Below are 17,196 nucleotides of genomic sequence, written 5' to 3' on the forward strand. Positions count from 1 at the left end.
GGCAGTAGCCAATTGGCAGCCACAACTGGGTCACATGAGCACTGTAGTAATCAGTGAGGGAACCAGAGAGAGAAAGAGGGAGGGGACGAGGGAGAGATCTGTACATCTAGTTCACCCTCAGTGTGTGTTTGAGTTTAGAACGGCGGCACGGCACGAGAGATTCCACACACAGAGAGCACCTGAGTGGCTGAACGAAGAGGAACAACAGCGCAAGGCAACAAAGGAAAAACGGAGAGAAGGGAAGAGAAGTGTTGAAGATTACCTTTGGACACCTGAGACTGAGACAAAGACAGACTGTGGAACAAAGAAAAGGGGGGAGGAACTAGAATAGAAAGGAGAGACAGCATGTCTTCTCTCTCCAATCAGCAGCCTGGCTCTCCTTTCTCAGAGTACAGCGAGCTGTGTAAGGTGCCGTCCCTGACGCCCACCGTGCCGGCTCAGAGCTGGGATTGGCAGCCCCCCACGGGCATGGACATGGGTACCCCAAGGGGCTTGGTAGTAGGTGGTGGGACTCTGGCATCGACCGGACTCACAGATGAGGACAAGCTGTGCTTCTTCGAGCAGCCGGGCAGGGGCAGCATGGATGCGGAGCTGAAGGTGCCAAGCAGGGTTGGGGGCATCTCCGGAAGCATCTCGCTAGGTAACACATCACTTGGCAGCGCAGGGGAAAGCCCAGACAGCCCTCTGTCCTCCTCCCCATCCCCTTCCCCAGCTTCCCCGGGCAGACTACCCTCTGCCCTGGGAAGTGGGGGTACCAGCAGGGTGTCCCTGCCACCAGTTCCTGGATCCCCAGCCAGGCGTATGGAGCTGTCATCACCAACTAGTGCCATGCCTCCACACTCAATGGGTGCCTCACTGATGCAGGCGTCCCCAATAGATGGAGACTCGCCCTCTGACCCATGGAACAACTCGACTTTTGCTGAATCCAGCCCAAAGGTCGCCATGCCGCAGGTGGCCCCTAACTACTGCGTCATTGGAGTTGTCAACGATAACCACTTGGAGAGGGCCGACGAGGTTGTGGCTGGAGCCGGGGCATCCCTGGGGGCCCGGCAATTATCTGAGGACTCTTCAGGGGACAACAGCGAGGAAGAAGAGATTGAAGAGGGGGAGATGGAGTTGGAGCCCTGTTTTATGGGGCGAGCTGAGCAGCAGAGGAAGGCTATGCGCCGTGCAATGTCCGAATGTTCCCACCTGTCGGTACCAACCAGTCTAGAGCTTCCTGATAAATACCCAGGTGGAGATGGGGCAGGACTGGACCAGCTGACGTCGCCGATGGGCGGTCCACGTCGCTCACCACACTCCATGAAGCGCTCACTTACCGTTGCAGAAGATCAGTCCCAGACCCCGCAGCCCACCCTCTCAGCAGCGGGCGCCACACGCAACGACCTGCGGCAAGACCCACCTGAACCCCGACTCTGCCTCTCCCCATTCCCACTGTTGAAAGATTGCAATGCTGTTGCAATGCTGTCACCACTAGATGCCCCAGTTGAGGGCTTTAAGGTGGAGAAGGAGCCAGGTGGCATTGTGCTTTCAGTGCCCCTCAGCCCCAAGGGGTTTGGCGGAATGGATTCAAGCTCTCTCTTGCAAGTAGACTCCGACACTGAAGGGGAAACCGGTCGCAAATCTGACACAGCTAAACATGCTGAGTTTGGTGGCAATGAAGCAAACACTAAACTCAACACTGGTGCAGGTGTAGACTTTGGAGCTGGCAACAAATCGACATGGGACATTGGTGATGACCTTCCCTCGGGTGGCTTTACCAGCCTCGGCTTGAACTCCAGCACTAACCCTTTTATCACAGGGGATGGTAGGTGGAAGTCATGTTAGCAGTCCCCCTTTTAACTGTGCTTGTCAAAGATGTTGATATGGAGAAACTGAGTTTGTAGGTCAAGCTTTTACTGGCCACAGCTCTGTTCGCAGGATGCAGGATAGCGCTATGTATAACTTTCATGGACTGCTGTGAAAAGTTTCGTGAATATGAACATGCAAAATTGATTGATCAGACGGAAAGAAAAAAACAATCCCGGTACAAGGCACAGCAGAGTATATAACTAAAATCTTAAAACATCCCGTGGCAGTCTAACAATGTAATTAATCGGTGACACCCAGAAAAAAGGGTTTGGTGCTGAAGAGTTAAAGTGGGTGCAGCATGCAGGGAGGAGATTATGGTCGAATAAGAAAGATGATGTATTAATTGAGTCTTGTCTTCTTTTTGGTGGCTGTGTGAGCTGCAGTGAGGCACAAACAGAAAGGACATCTTGCTGCCAGCAATTCCAAGAACTCATAATTCAAATAGCATATCAATACTACTCCTATCACTGACAACTGTATGGTGAGGAAAATATTCTCAAGACCTTTTGTGTCCTCTCCAGTTGCGTAGAAGCGTGTAGATTGTGGTTCATGGCGAAAGGCATTGGCCTTTCAGTCATTGCTCGAATGCTTCTCTTATTGAGTTGGTTTCATTCCAGACTTGGTTTTCTGGTCTAAGCTTGCAAATGGCTCGGGGCTAGGAATAGCTGCAGAGGCAGATTGAGAGACGGAGTGTCAGACAGCGAGAGAGACGGAGAGTGAAAGTGAAATAATGAAAAGCTGAGAGAAGTCGACAGCAACAGAGTGCACGCCCCCCACCATGTGTAAATACCGCGGGCTACTTGACATTCCACGTTGGTAGTATCTGTCTTGTTGTGTTGGTCACCGCGTGCCAATTTTAGACACAGATCAGCGTCAGACTGTACTGAGTGTATGAGAAATCAAAGTGTGTAAATTAATACCGATACAACGGGTACATTGTCTTAGTTTTTTGCATTTGTGGACACAGGTGGTCTTCATGGGTTTGTTCATGTGCATGCAAATGTGTGTTGCAGCTCTATAAGCTTGCAGCATGAGGTTGTATATGATGGCTCTCCAGCTGACATTTTGACTCAGGGTAACATGGCCCATTATAGCTGATGGAAGCTATGTCTTTGTCCAACCTCATTTCCCATCACGCTGCACGCATGCCCTCATTTTCTGTCAGTCTGCAAGGCCGTCTCCTTCTGGCTCGTCCTTCTGTCTTCCTGTTGAGCACCAAATGCTTATTAGATTCTTGGTGAAGACAGGCAGAGCCAAGGCGGCTGAAAGCGGGTCACGGTCACGTCGAATGATGAGCCAAAATGGGGTCACTGACTGGGGAGCACGGACAACGACCATCTTTCTTTCACGTCCGTCTTCTGCTTTTTCTCTCTCCTCTTTTTGGTCCGTATCTTTGTAGCTCTTTGCTCGCACGCCGTGGCTGGTGTGTGGCAGAAGCTACAAGCCTGGCCACTGGAGTATTAAAGGGGCAGTGATCTTTATCCCCCCCTGAAGTCTAAACAGGAGCATGGCAGAGTCATCGAGCTACGGGCTGTGTGTTGTATTCATGCATCTGTTTTCTTTCTTACCAAGGTCATGGGAGTATTTCTGTTGCTCCTGTTGTTGTGTAAAGACCTTGTATATCCACCCTGGTTAATGCATACGCACATGCTTTGTATGATTTCCACAAATAGCTGCAAGTGTGCAATTTGCTATAGCTTTGTCTTGAAAGAGAGAGGTTGTGGGAAACGATGATTAGCAGCTTTTAAAAAGAAAAAAGCATTGGGTGGGGTAGGATAAAAAAAACATTTAAAAAAGGGAAACAGAGGAAACAAGAGGGAGAGATGCAAATTAATGTATTATAATGGAAACAAGAAGTAAAGGTTTAGGGTAAAGCATGCTCGGACAGATGAGGAAGGCATAAATAATAGATGGAACGCAAGACAAGAAAGATTAAAAAAGAGAGAGGAGAAAGAAGGTTATGAAATTATTTAAATCTCGTAATATTTCCTCCTTTGAGATGCCTTCATTCTGAGAATTAAGCAGACAATTGTCACATTGTGTTCCGTCGTACTCTCCGGTGGTGACCCTGTGTTCGGCTGGAGTAAGCGACTCCGGACCATGTGCATGTGTTGGCTTTTGCTTCATGCTGGTCACAGTAAAATTGCAGCACTGTGTGCATTTTTGTTTGCATAATTGTTTGTTTGTCTTTGACACACAAATGTGTGCATATTTTAATCCTTGGTGCCTTTTGAAAAAGTCCAGCTCTTCGTATTATAACTCAATCAAACTACAATATACAGACCTCACACACTTACTTCTGGAATGAGCGCTACTTGCCTTTTTTTCCAGTGATAGCAGATAATGTTCACTGAGTATGAACTCTTAAAAATACATACAGAACCTAAGTTTAAAGTAAACACATTAACCAGATTTCTTGCTTTTTGAGTTTTTCTCGAGTATCGAAAGTTCACCAGTTGATTCTTGTCTTGTTTCTTGTCTGCTGCAGACATTCTAAATATGTTTAAAGTTTAAAGACTACTGCCACTCATACAGTAACTGAGCTGCCAAACGGAGGGCCTCACACTTCAGATTAAGCCACAAAGTCCACTCTCCACTCTGTTACCACTTCAGAGCGTCCACCATGTTTGATGTGCCACCAAAGGGCAGGACTGAGTGTAGCTTCACAGAGAGTGCTGCTGTCAAGGCTGACAAACCCCACTCAGCCAGAGAGCGCCAAGTGTATTTCTGTAATCCACTTGAGGAGCCAAATGAAGGCCTGATGAAAGAAGGAAATGTCAGTCGATGAGAAATTCATTTTAACCTCTGAATAGTTGCTTCCTATTCTTTATGGAACATAAGGATCCTTTTCAATTGCTTTTCACTTCAGTAGCTTCGCCGGTGAAGAAAATAACCTTCATGAACTAAAGTCTTAAAAGACCAGTGTAGATTCTCTCACAAAAAAGCAAAGGCATTCCTAAGTGTGTGCATATGTCATGCAAATGTTCAAATCCCAGTTTTAAAATGTTGGACGTGCCTTTTTTTTCAACCTACATTTCTAAAATCATCAAATGATGAGACATCTTAAAGATGCAAGAGTCGAGTCTGCATATTTTACCATATTGATAAGAAAAAAAGACTTGAGGTGAGGTGGTGCTCTTCAGGAGAGTCAGGCTTAACAGCCCTAAATGAGCTGTAAGTGTTATCATTATGCTAACTTTGAATGGAACTTGCTCGCTGCAGCCAGATGCTCATTATTCTCTGATCCACATATTATACACAGCAACCCCGCGGCGCCCTGGAGCCTCAGCAGCTCTGCTAATGCAGCAGGTTGACATCCAGATAAAACGGAGGTCAGAGGGTTCGTCCAGGACCAAATGCAAAGGTGGTCTGGATGCTAAAATATATCTTCATGACTGCACTGACATCATTATTGACCTCCACTGTACCAGCATGTTCTCATGTGATTGATGCTTCCAATCACAAGGTCCGTCAATAATGAATGTCCGTCTCTCGGGAGGTGAATGATTGCTTTTTTTAATTCTTTCTCTCTGCTTCTTGCCTAATCTTCCAACCGCAGTAATACCTGTGATTCCCTGCGGTCTCGGGTTTTAGAGCTGTCTTCATCACATTTTTTTGCTAGAATTTGCTGGTCAAGTGGTTAGGAAAATCACCAGATCAACGTTGTGAAAAATGAACAGAAAGAATGAATAATGGAAGTTTCAGTTTCATGACATCTCTGTCAAGCTATAAATCGCATCTTAATAATGGGATGAAGAAAATAGAATAGTAGAAGCGGTGCGGAAGCCCTGAGAGGGAATGAAGAGAAAACATTTTTAAATTGTCTTTTCTCCGGTGTTTATGGTTTAAAAGAAGGTGATTTTTGTTGTTGTTGCCAAGAAAAAAAATTCTCGTTGCTAAAAGAAGTCTGATTGTATAGAAGTCGTAACAGGCTGCTTACCGGTTTTGAAGCCCGCTTTACCGGTTTCAAACTTCTGTACGGTATGAATTTTTCATATACCATCAAAAAATACCGTGAAACCGCCAGAATCTTACAAAGATCTATAGTTTAAAGTCGTCTTCAATACAGCATGATGCTCATTTAGTAAATTATGCTTAGAGTCAAACATACCATAAAGCAGAGTATGCTTTAGGGCGGGGCTACAAGGTGATTGACAGGTCTCAACCATGGCGTTGTCCGGTCTGGGAGTTGTCCGTGTTTTCATCTTACAACTTGAACCCTTGCACAGTGGGTTTTCACTTCATGAAAGTTAATTATAACATTTAGCTCGACTACAAATAGTCTTATTCAGCGTCCGGCTGTTCGGAGGTAGAAAATCCACGGCCCGCTACTGACTCTGACACACATGAGATCTCTGCAGTAAATAGAGGATCAAGTTGATCTCTCGAGTCTCTCATTATTTATTTTTTTATTTTGTATTAAGACCTCCTTTGTTTATTTGCTCCCATTGTCTTTTTCCCTTTCCTTTGTCTTGTCACACCGCTGTCTCACTTTATTTAGGTCAGGTTTTTCTTTCTTCTTGTAGATAGTCACCTATTAGTGTTCTCTCTGTTTGGTCTGATGTCTGTCAACGTTCCAGGTCTGGGTTCGCTGTACATTATGTAAGCTAACAATGTCATTTCATTCTGCTCAAAGGTTTACGCCCCAATTCCCTCGTCTTGTTCCCTCCTTTCCTCCGCCTGTTGTCCTCCCGCTATCAGGTTCGGTCCCTTGCGTTTTCAAAGGTCATTATTGGCATGTTACCATTTCTTGAATAAGCTATAAAACAGAAGGTAATACAAAAAAAGTGAACAACAAAACAGATAAGCAAGAGAATGTGTATTCATTCCTAACCAGTTCTTCTGTTTCTCACCTCTGTGTTCCCTCTATATACTACTTACTGCTTGGTCTCTTTCTGTCTGCCCACACGCCTCTGGATCTGTTAATCCGTATTTCCCACGCGGACTCTAAAGCAGTGCAATCAAAGGTCTTTGCTCTTCCTTTGATAATCATATTCCTAATTCAAAGTCCTCTGACGTGTTTTCTCCCATTAGTCTGCCAAATGCAACAGAAATTCTAGTGTGAGTGATTAGCCAATCTTGATTTGTTTTCTGTAAAATGTACTTTTTTTTTTTTTTTACATCGCAGGTGAGAATTATTACCCAGTCATAACTCGGTAAAATACGAACACACAGACATGATACCCATATTTTTTGTTTAAGTGTGAACCACTTTACGAGGATTATCTCCGATGTCATCGCAAATGAATGTCCGTGAAGAAACACAGCAAACGTTTTTGCCAAATGTGGGGCAATATTTACAAAAAAACACACTCACTAACTGAATCAATTGCAACATTGTACTTTCATGTTTTGCATGATTATCCCGCAAATAGAAGTTATGCAAAGAATAATTACAGGAGTGACAAACTCATGAATATAAATACTATTGATGTTACACTATCCATATTTACTAAATCTCAGAATGTCCAATTGCATTGTTGTACAACTTCAGTTGTCTGTTTTCTGAAACTACCAACACACAAACTGGGGAATCAAGTTCTGTCCTTCTGAACTCCTTTAACCTTCCTCAACCTGTGTGCAGCTCCAAAAAATAGACCACGTCTTTATACAGACCACTTCCTGCACATTGCATCCACATAGGTGGGAAGCAGACGTACATTTCCCTGAGTCAGGCGCACAATGGATTGAGTTGGGAGGACACACAGGATTATGCTGCACTTTCTATTATGTTGTACTAATTTTCAGACATGTGGACATCAGAGGATCTAGCTCCCAAACTGGAGCACAGCTGGAGTCAGTAGCTCTGACCGTGCTCCATTGTTAGGTCAGTTCCCCCCCCCCCCCCCCCCCCCCCCCGGCCAACACACATGTTTCATTCGGTGAGAACAGCGTTATTATTTCACCTTGAACCCCTTCAAGAAAATCTATGCTATCAAATGGGCTGAAGATGACTAGAGTTTCTCAATTAGCCGATGAGCACTCTCATCAGCTGGTATTCATCTTCTGCTTGATGATCTCATAGACGTTAGGGCCTATATCTTCATGTGATACTTGACGCTCATATGGATTTAACAAACCCTGAAAGTAAGAATAGCTATCGGTTATTCAATCATAGATGAAACAAAACGTGTGTGTGTGTGTGTCATTTTTTAGGGGGAGGGTTCCCAGCTGCATTTTGCAAAGACTGATTCTCATCTTCTGTCCAGCTTTGGCTTTCTTTTTCTCTTTGTCCACTATGGAGAAGCTAGCTAGCATCTGACAATTACGCTGTCAAGTAAAGTTAAAGGTCGTTGATGTGAGCGAAGCGTAACCATGGTAAATGAAGTGCACGGGTGCTGTATTGGGACCGTATGAATATTGCTCCGGTGAACTGTGCAGGAGCGCAGGAAACAAATTCATAGAGTTCTGGGAAAACAAAAAGATTGTCCTTACCTACTGAATGTCAGGACATTTTCCTCCCTGTGTTTTTAGATCACATGTATATGCTATTTATTTTCAGAACAGATCACAGTATCATTTCACTTAGAATTATTGTTGGGTACAGCACACAGTATCAGCAGCATTGCATAGACGTATAACAAATCACTCAATCTATGATGATCACAACATGTTTCGCTGAGCAGAGAAAGCTGCGTATTTAGAAGCATGGTACAGAGACCCAGGGGAGTATTCACGAGAATTAGAAGACAGAATTTAGAAGGAGAAAAGCTTTTTGAAGCCGTTATTATTTTTCTTTTTTTGGGGTGAAAAAACCTGTATCGCTGGTGTGATGAGTCAAATACAACCTTTTTTAGTGATGCACTTGTTGCACAGTTGACAATTCTCTGCAGGTGGTTTTGTGCGTAAATGTCTGTGAACTGCTGCCGATGTGCATGTTGTTGAATTGGAAAAGAGGACTTTTACTCGTCTGACATATTGCCGTGATTTCTAATTCAAATCAATTGTCTTTCCAGTAAAATCCGACAAGGCGGAAAAGAAGGAGGAAAAGTCGGAGGACAGCGTAAAGAACGTGGACCTGTTCGACCCTCTGTTTGATAGAGCAGAGCAGAAGAGCGTGAAGGTGGAATACGCAATCAGTGAGACTCCAGCCAAGGTGGAGAAAGAGATGGAGAAGGAGAAACAGATAGAGACACAGAAAGAGAAGGAGAACGAGGCAGAGAGGGAGAAAGAAATGAATGATGCAGGAAAAGCTAAAGAGGAGAAAGAGACGGACAAAGTGAAGGTGACAGAGAAGGTGGAAGAAAACAAGGAGACAGAGAAGGAGAAGGAGAAAGTGGAGTCAATTGAGCAGAAGGAAGATAAAGAGGATTGGATGAACAAGGTAGAAGAATCACAGGATAAATTGTCGAAGACGGAGAAAGTAGTGGTGACGACAGAGGTAGAGAGCAAAGTGGAGAAAATAGACAATGTTGGAAAAGTGGACAAAAATGAAAAGTCCACTGCGCACGACAAAACTGAGAAGCTTGAGGAAACCGAGATGAAGGATGGCAACGAGCCGCACACGGACAAAGTGGAGAAGACCCCGGAGCAACAGCCGACACCCGTCAAGCTCGATATCAGTTCTGACAAGCTGGAGAAGAAGGCCGACGCGGAGACAAAGGCGACACCAGAGGTGGGAGACGCCAAGAAAGAGAAGGTCGACGAAGACAAAGCCAAGATGACAGAGAAGCCGGCGGAGATACCGATGCCGATGCAGATGGGCGACAAGGAGGAGAAGCAGGACAAAGTGCAGGCCAACAAAAAGATTGTGGAGAAAAAGGATGACAAGAAGGACAAGGCTGCAAGAGCAGACGGAGCAGAGAAGGCCAAAAAAGCAAAACCTGCAACCAATGGAAGTGCCCCCCTGAGCAGGGACCTGGCAGTGGGGAAGACAAAGGTAGGAGCTGTAATCTATGGGATGTTTCTCCTAACCCACTGATAGATCCATATTCTGTACTAAAAACAAACATGGGTCCAACTAGTAAACTAGTGTAATATTTAGGGTTGGGTACCGAGAACCGGTGCTAGTATGGCACCGGTACCTACCGGACCGAAAAGCAACGCAGATTTCGGTGCTTCCTTCCGGTGCCTGAGCCAATTTAAATACTTTTTTTTTACACTACTCTGTAAAGTTGCACGGTATATAGATACTAAAAAGGTAGCGCGGTGCCCGCACGCTAAAAACGATTATTAAAATAGCGCGGATCAGAGCGCACTCGCTCTGCTCTCTGTCTGCCTGCATGCAGAGCGGGGCTTGAGGGGGCGGGGCTTCCAGCGCTCACACACACAGTGCGTGCACACAGAGATCGCTGGAGACACGAGCACGAGCTTTTGAACGTCCGTCCTCGGCTTGATGGAACAAATCTCTCCAGTTGATATTAATGATGACGTGTAGTCCAGTAAAGCAGCAGTTTTAGGATCCAACAGTGTCTGAATTCTGTTGCACACGGTCCCATTAGACCACCTGATGCTTGTGTCTGTTCTTTTTTTAAATATATATTTTTATAGTTTGAAGTTAAAAGGTTTGAAGCTGTAGTTTGAAGTGTATTTTGTATGTACTTATTTATTTATATCTATAGTATACTTTAAACAGTTAATAATATTGTTCAATTTGAAGAAAAAAAATTGCCTTGCAATAAAAAAGTATCGGTTCAGGCACCGTTTAGGCACCGGTATCGTTTTAAAAGTATCGGTTTAGCACCGGTATCGGAAAAAACCCAAACAATACCCATCCCAAGTAATATTAGACTAAAAGCTGTGTGTTATAATGTAAGTCATTACACATGCTGCCAATTTCTGACCTGACTCAAAACAACCACGAAGACGCACAAAATAACTTCAAAGAGACAAAACAACCACAAAGTGGAACAAAACAACCTCAAAGAGACTCAAAATGACCACAAAGAAACAACCTCAGATATCACCTTGATCGAGGGCATGTAGCTGAAATGGTTTGGGTTATGATACGCTGTTAGATTTTTAGGGTTTAAATGGCAGTGACAGCCATTTTTCACGCATGCTGCTAAAGCTTCTGCTGCTGCTTTCTTTATGTCAACGGTATACTGTATGTAAAGTACAAAAACGCCTTGTTCAGAGATATTTCAAGTCGTGAACGTATGTTCAAAGTTATAATATATACTTTAAACAATAGAGGCAATGCTAATTATTATTTCACTACATTTTCAGGGCCATTCCGTGTCAAATCTGGTGGAGGTTACAGTTTACATTTTGTGCAATTCTATGTATTTTGTAAAATGACGTTCTGGAAAATATTTTTGCTGATCTTTAAGAATTGCACAGTTTTTTGCCACTGGGAATGTTGTTGTTTTTGTCAAGAAGACATTTTCAAAACGCAATTTGGTAGGGGCAGTCCCCCAAAGTATATACATATAGACATCTCAATGCTTCCTGCTAAAACGCTGAGATATGGCAAGTATTATGAGCTAAGTGTGCAATTTGTTGCCTTTTTTGAGATGCGATGTGGACTCAGCCCGAGGACCACAAAAATGTAATTTTCTGTGTTGTCTTCTACGAGGCTGAGTATACATAATGGAGTAGCAAAAATCTATGCAATTCTTAAAGTTCAACCAAAGTATTTGACAGAGCTTCTCTCAAATAGCATATACATATGGTTTGAACGAAATCTAAAATGTAAACACCTATATGATTTCTATAGTTTAATGCTGCTTGTGCTGCTTCCCCACCGTTATCATCCGTTTTCCTTATTTTTTCCTTTCCTTTGCTCTCCCTCCTCATTTTGCCCCCCGCCGCTCCTCTATGTCTCGGCCCTGCGTCGCAGCCGGCTGCCGGGGCGACCAAGCCGAGCGCTGCTGCTAAAACCCGTCTGAGTACCACAGCCGCTAGCTCGGTCACAGCTCCAACTAAGCGCCCCACATCCTCCACCACCACCTCCATCTCAGACAAAAAAACAACCACAGTCAAGGCACCATCCACAGCCGCTGCTGTTCCAAAGAGGCCCTCCACCTCTTCCACCAGCCGCCCTGCATCATCCTCCACCACCACCACTGCACGTGATGTCAGACCCAAGGTAGGTTTTGTCTGTCAGGACCGTCAAAGGCTGCAGAAGGCTCAGTTATACAGATCAAGGACTTCTTCAACACTTCATCGAATGGGTTTGGATCAAGTATGACCAAACACTGCTAAATGTCTAGCTCTTGATGATTTGGGACTCTCAAAAAATGTACTTTCTTGACCATCTGGTCTAGAGTACGTTTGAGTACATTTTTTGTATTATATACTGCTACCAAGTTCTTAAGTTTTTACTTAGTGGTGACATCCTGGTGGACTATGGTTAAGGGCTTTGTGGCATGTCAACCACATCCATCTCTCCCCGTGTTTCCTGTTTGTATTCACACTTCAAAGTCTCCAGTAAAGGAGAAAATGCCCAGATTAGAGCTGTGTTGGTTTACTTTTATGTAATGTAATACTTTGCCTGATAATAGCACTGTCACAGGATCATAACACAATGACTGTAGGCCACATGGATAGATCTGTGAAACTGGGCATTTCTATCAGTAAGTCCCACTGAGTTATTTATGACTTCATGCCACATGCTCTGTTTGTCAGCCTTCTGTCACCCTCGTACAGTGGCCTCCTTAACTGCAACCCGTGTGAACTCTACGGCCGATAAAAATTAAGAGCCTTTATTTAGCCACTCGCGCCCCGAGGGGCCGGGGTGACTCAGTTCAGTGTGGCCGAGATGGTTCAGCTGTATGTGGAGCGTGGCGTCATCGCAGGGGTTATGAGGAGGGGGGGGGGATATGCAGCTGAATGAAATGTGCAGTGGTCAGAGAGCAACTATATGTTACAGGCATTGGGGCAAAGGTCTTTGACCTGATTTTCTCAGTGAAGTCACTGAGCTGTTGACAGAAGCCATACATACAGAAGATGCAATATCATTGCATTGACATTGATGTTGGCGCTAACAGCGTTGGATTCGTTGATTTACTTTTTTTCCCCATCGATTTGCAGCCTTTACTGCTGCTGACCTTTCTTGCCATCACCCATAAAAATCTTTGTATTGTTCTTTTTCTCCAGACAACTACAGAGAGGCGCCCCCTTGTGCCAAAGGCCAGCACCGCCACCTCAGCAGGCTCCACCGCTGCCACCAAGAATGGAACCGCAGCAGCCACTAAAACCGCTACATCAGCGCGCACAACGGCGCCTATTCGCACCGCTACCACCACTGCAGCCAGAAGGCCTCTGGGTAATGGCAGCCACTCTCTTACACACACACACACACACACAGATACACTAGTGCACGTTTTTGATGCTCTGTATTTTTAGCTCTCTGCTTTTTATCCGCACACGTTGCCCTCTGCAACAACTACACCGCTCACCATCTGTGTTTCAGCCCCCAAGACAGACAGCAAACCGGGAGAGGAGAAGAAGCCTGGCGCTCTGAGGACGTCTACAGGTATCACAGCTCTCTCTTCACCTGTCACAATACAATAGAAACAAGGCACGCTCTCAAGAAACTCAACTCTAAGCCTGTAGATTATGATGCAAGCACATAGGAAAAGTTGGATAGGCTTCCCTACATGCTAGAAAAGCTTCTGCCGCCAGAGCCCCTTCTAATTGTTTTTACGGACACTGCCCCTCGACAGCCTGAGTTCGATACGTTTTATTAATATACAAAATAGAGTTATTGTTTGTTTTTTTCAGGTGTTTCTGATAGATTTGACAGAATTTACTATTTAATAAAATCTGTCGATGCCATTATTTCCAGCCACTATCTGACCTGGCGCCGTTGCCCCCCCCTCTGTGCTTTTGATCTCTGCATATATTGATGTCCTCCCTCTTCTTCACTCCTCTCCTGTAATCCTTTTCCTCCGCTTTGCTCCTCCCGTCGACAGATTAGTTGACATTTTGGCAACATGAGGGCTGTCAGCGGGAGTGTGACTGCAACACACACCGTCCGAGCATGACAATGCCGGGCAGACAGAGAGCAAGTGAGCGAGGCTTTATTGCTGAAAGGCTCTGGGGAGTAAAAAAAAAATCCTTCACCACAGCAGCCTGTGGATTAGGGTCCCCTCGGCGTTGACAGGAGTTTGCAGCTCCTGCTGATATGGCGTGTGGATTTTTCTCAATCAAACACGACTTACCGGGAGCTGGAGATGCACCAAAGGCTCTCAGGGAGGATTGACAGCAGGACGTACGGTTCCACATGCAGCCCTCTGAAAGAAAGAAGCTGACACATAGAATGTGAATTGACAGATTTTAAGTGCGGTGTGGCTTAGCACACCGAACTGAGGGATGCTGAAATGTGCTCACCGGCAGGAGATAGAAGTGCAAGTGTAAGCACTTCACTCTTGTTCACTGAGATGCTTACACTCACATTGGATTTTTTTCTAACAAATAAAAGACTGGTGTCAGTTTGATGTCAGAATAAATGTGGATGGAAGAAGAGGCTACGGCTGTTTTTCTTTTTGTCTCTGCGGCCTGCTATCTAGCCGCTGGTCTTCACTGTCCTTTCTGGCACTTTTTTTATTCGTCAGTGTCGACTGTAAATGACAGATGAGATCCTTTGTGCTTCGGCTGTTGCTGTGTGAGAGAGACTTTCTGAATACATAATGCACTTTAAATAATTTCCAGTCCTCGGCACATTGCCTGTGGGTGTCTGGGTGTGTTGTTGCTTCAAACATAGCAGAGAATTATCATTATTAACACGTCATGTCCTTAAGTGAGACCATTCAAATTATGGATACCTAGCTTTGCAATGACAAACAATAACATTTTGATTAAGGCTGGAGATATATACTGTACTTTTGACTTTTCACTACACATTTGCGTGACAGAAATTAACGTGTAATTAAAAAACAAATATAACTCTCTCTCTCTCTCTCCCAGCAGACTCTACCAAGCCCAAGACCAGCACCACCACCACTCGCAGCACCGCTTCACCCACCGCTGCCTCTCGCACCCGAATCACAGCAGCCAAACCGGCCACGCCCTCCTCCTACGCCACTGGCCCGGTACCAGAGAAGAAGCCCACGGTGCCCCGCAACCCTCGGCCCACTTCCTCCACCACCACCGCCTCCAGGCCCACGGCTCGCCCCAGCACAGCACCGGCCCCCGACATCCGCAACGTCCGCTCCAAGATCGGCTCCACGGACAACATGAAGCACCAGCCTGGAGGAGGGAGGGTATGTCTGACCGTCTGCAGCTTTCAACCCTCTAGACGGGTGCTTTGCTTTCAGTGGCATGTGTCTTCTGCCCCCTCAACTAACGGGCAATGTAGCCTCAAGGCCTGTTTAACACGCGACACTGGCTTCCTGTGGTTCCTCACTTACTCTTGCGTCTGATGCTCTTATTTTGAAATAACAAGAATATACATACCACTTCACCTGTAGCGTAAAGTACATGTTAGTTAACATAATGCACAAGGTCGCCACTACATTCACCTCACCAGCTACAGTCAAATGCAGTCTGCATCTCCTTTCTCGCTGTCTTTGGTTCTTCTTTTACTCCCCCGTCAGCCTTTCTTTGAGCTTCGAACCATTCTCTTTCCACTTTCCGTCCTCCGCCCTCACACCTCACTCTTCGACCCGCCTCCTCTCCCCATGTGTTGTCATGTGGTGTTGTCGCTGACCCGGGATGGGTCTTGTCTCCCCAGGTGCCCTCCACCTCTCAGAGCAGGGCCGCCGCTGCCTCAAAAGAAACCAGCCTGGGCAAAGTGAGTCCCCTCCCCTTCTTCCCCACCATCACCACACGCTCCACCTCCTTCCTTCTTTGGCTCTCCCTACCGCAGACTCTTATGTTCAGACATATTTTTTATTATTTTATTTTCACCACCTTTCATATTTCTTTTGGTTTGTTTTTGATCAATTGCCCTAGGCGAGTTGAAAATGACAAGCCACCAACTTCTGAGCAACACAAGCACATTTCCAAACACAAGGAAAGAGTTTCAAAGCATTGAGGGGCCATTTAGGACGGTTCCATTCATCTCTTTATTGCAAAATGGCTCCATTTGAAGCAAACTACAGCTTTCCTACTCCACTTCCAGGGTTCCACTCAGCCACCTAGAAAACATTAAGTCTCTATTCAAATATACATCTTCATATTCCAAAGGTGTTGTCAACCGGAAACGGATACAGATTCAGCTGGAAAGAAACATTTATTTATGGTAACATTTACAAACACATCTATATCACAATTTATACGACAAAATCTGACGTAATGTTCATATGTTGGATTATCACATTTTGGAATGGAAAACAAGGCAGTACAAAACGTCTGCATGCTGAAAAAGCCGATGTTACATTCTTCTTTTTACTGCGACTAATGTCGGTCATGCTTGAAGCATTAACTGTCAAGTCTGTGTGCTCAGAGAGCGGATCTAGCATTGGGGCTCCGATCCGCCAGGACCTCATGCCACATGGCCTTGTCCTCATTGGGTTCAGACTCAGTGAGGTGTGGACAATCCATACAATTTATCAAACGTAGGTCTCCCTCATCTTCCTAGAATAGAGGAGGAAACCCAGCTGGAGCTCGTCTGAGACCTGCTGTCTGAGTCCTGTTAGGTCACCGCTGATGAAAACATATTTCTTGATTTCTCCACTTGAAAATGAAAGCTTTTAAAAGAAAAAATAACATTGGACTTTTATTGTGACGAATTTATAGGAAAGTAAATGTGTTCATCAGCAAATTTACGCTGCTTTGTAAGCGGCTATTCTTCAATAAAAACAAGCCTACCGATACTGCAGGGAGGAAGAGTGAGCAGCAAAAATAACAGAAGGCTTTTTTTGCGATGGATTTATGTGTTTATCACCATTTTACAGCCGCTCTCTTTGAGCACAAAATATATCCAATAACTATCCTATCATGGAGGGTCGCACTGAAGGGACAAGTGTGGACACTCACACACACACACACACACACACACACACACACACACACACTCAGACGTCTGGTGCACCGGATCACAAAGGTTGCATTGAAAAGACAAGTGTAGAAAATGAGTGTTTTCTTTTCTTTAAAGGGCACATGTCTAAAATGTGGCCTCCCACTGTCGCTCAGCGGTAGAGCCAAATCCTGTGTTGTTCCTATTGTAAATGCAGCAAATGTTTCCTGCAGCAAACAGCCAGCAGTAGAGCCTCACAAGCCTCACACTAATGTACAGTTACGCTCCGCAGGCGGTGCACTCCGCGTCACAATTTCTGATGTTGGTGCAAAAGTACGGTGAGGTTTCACGTCATGGCATCGAGCGGTGGCACACAAACAAACCCGTGATCGCGTGATGTGCGTGTGTCCGTGTCTCAATGGAAAAACAAAGACTAAAACTAACTTGGATCTGAAATGTATTTCTGTGTCAGGTTTGGCCTTTAACATCTAACATCTTAC

General features: G+C 45.1%; 1 protein-coding gene across 1 annotated transcript in view; it reads left to right on the forward strand.

The window, feature by feature from the left end:
- Positions 1–17,196, forward strand: part of LOC306751086 (uncharacterized protein) — a 93,513-nt gene that overhangs the window by 64,511 nt on the left and 11,806 nt on the right. Inside the window, exons 8-13 of the mRNA XM_079234613.1 lie at positions 8,808–9,730; positions 11,633–11,881; positions 12,892–13,060; positions 13,208–13,270; positions 14,704–14,999; positions 15,470–15,529. Of these exons, the coding sequence (XP_079090739.1) occupies positions 8,808–9,730; positions 11,633–11,881; positions 12,892–13,060; positions 13,208–13,270; positions 14,704–14,999; positions 15,470–15,529 (1,760 nt within the window). The remainder of the gene's footprint in view (positions 1–8,807; positions 9,731–11,632; positions 11,882–12,891; positions 13,061–13,207; positions 13,271–14,703; positions 15,000–15,469; positions 15,530–17,196) is intronic.

The sequence above is a fragment of the Taurulus bubalis genome, assembly GCF_910589615.1.
Source record: "Taurulus bubalis genome assembly, chromosome: 18".
Classification (NCBI taxonomy): Eukaryota; Metazoa; Chordata; class Actinopteri; order Perciformes; family Cottidae; genus Taurulus; species Taurulus bubalis.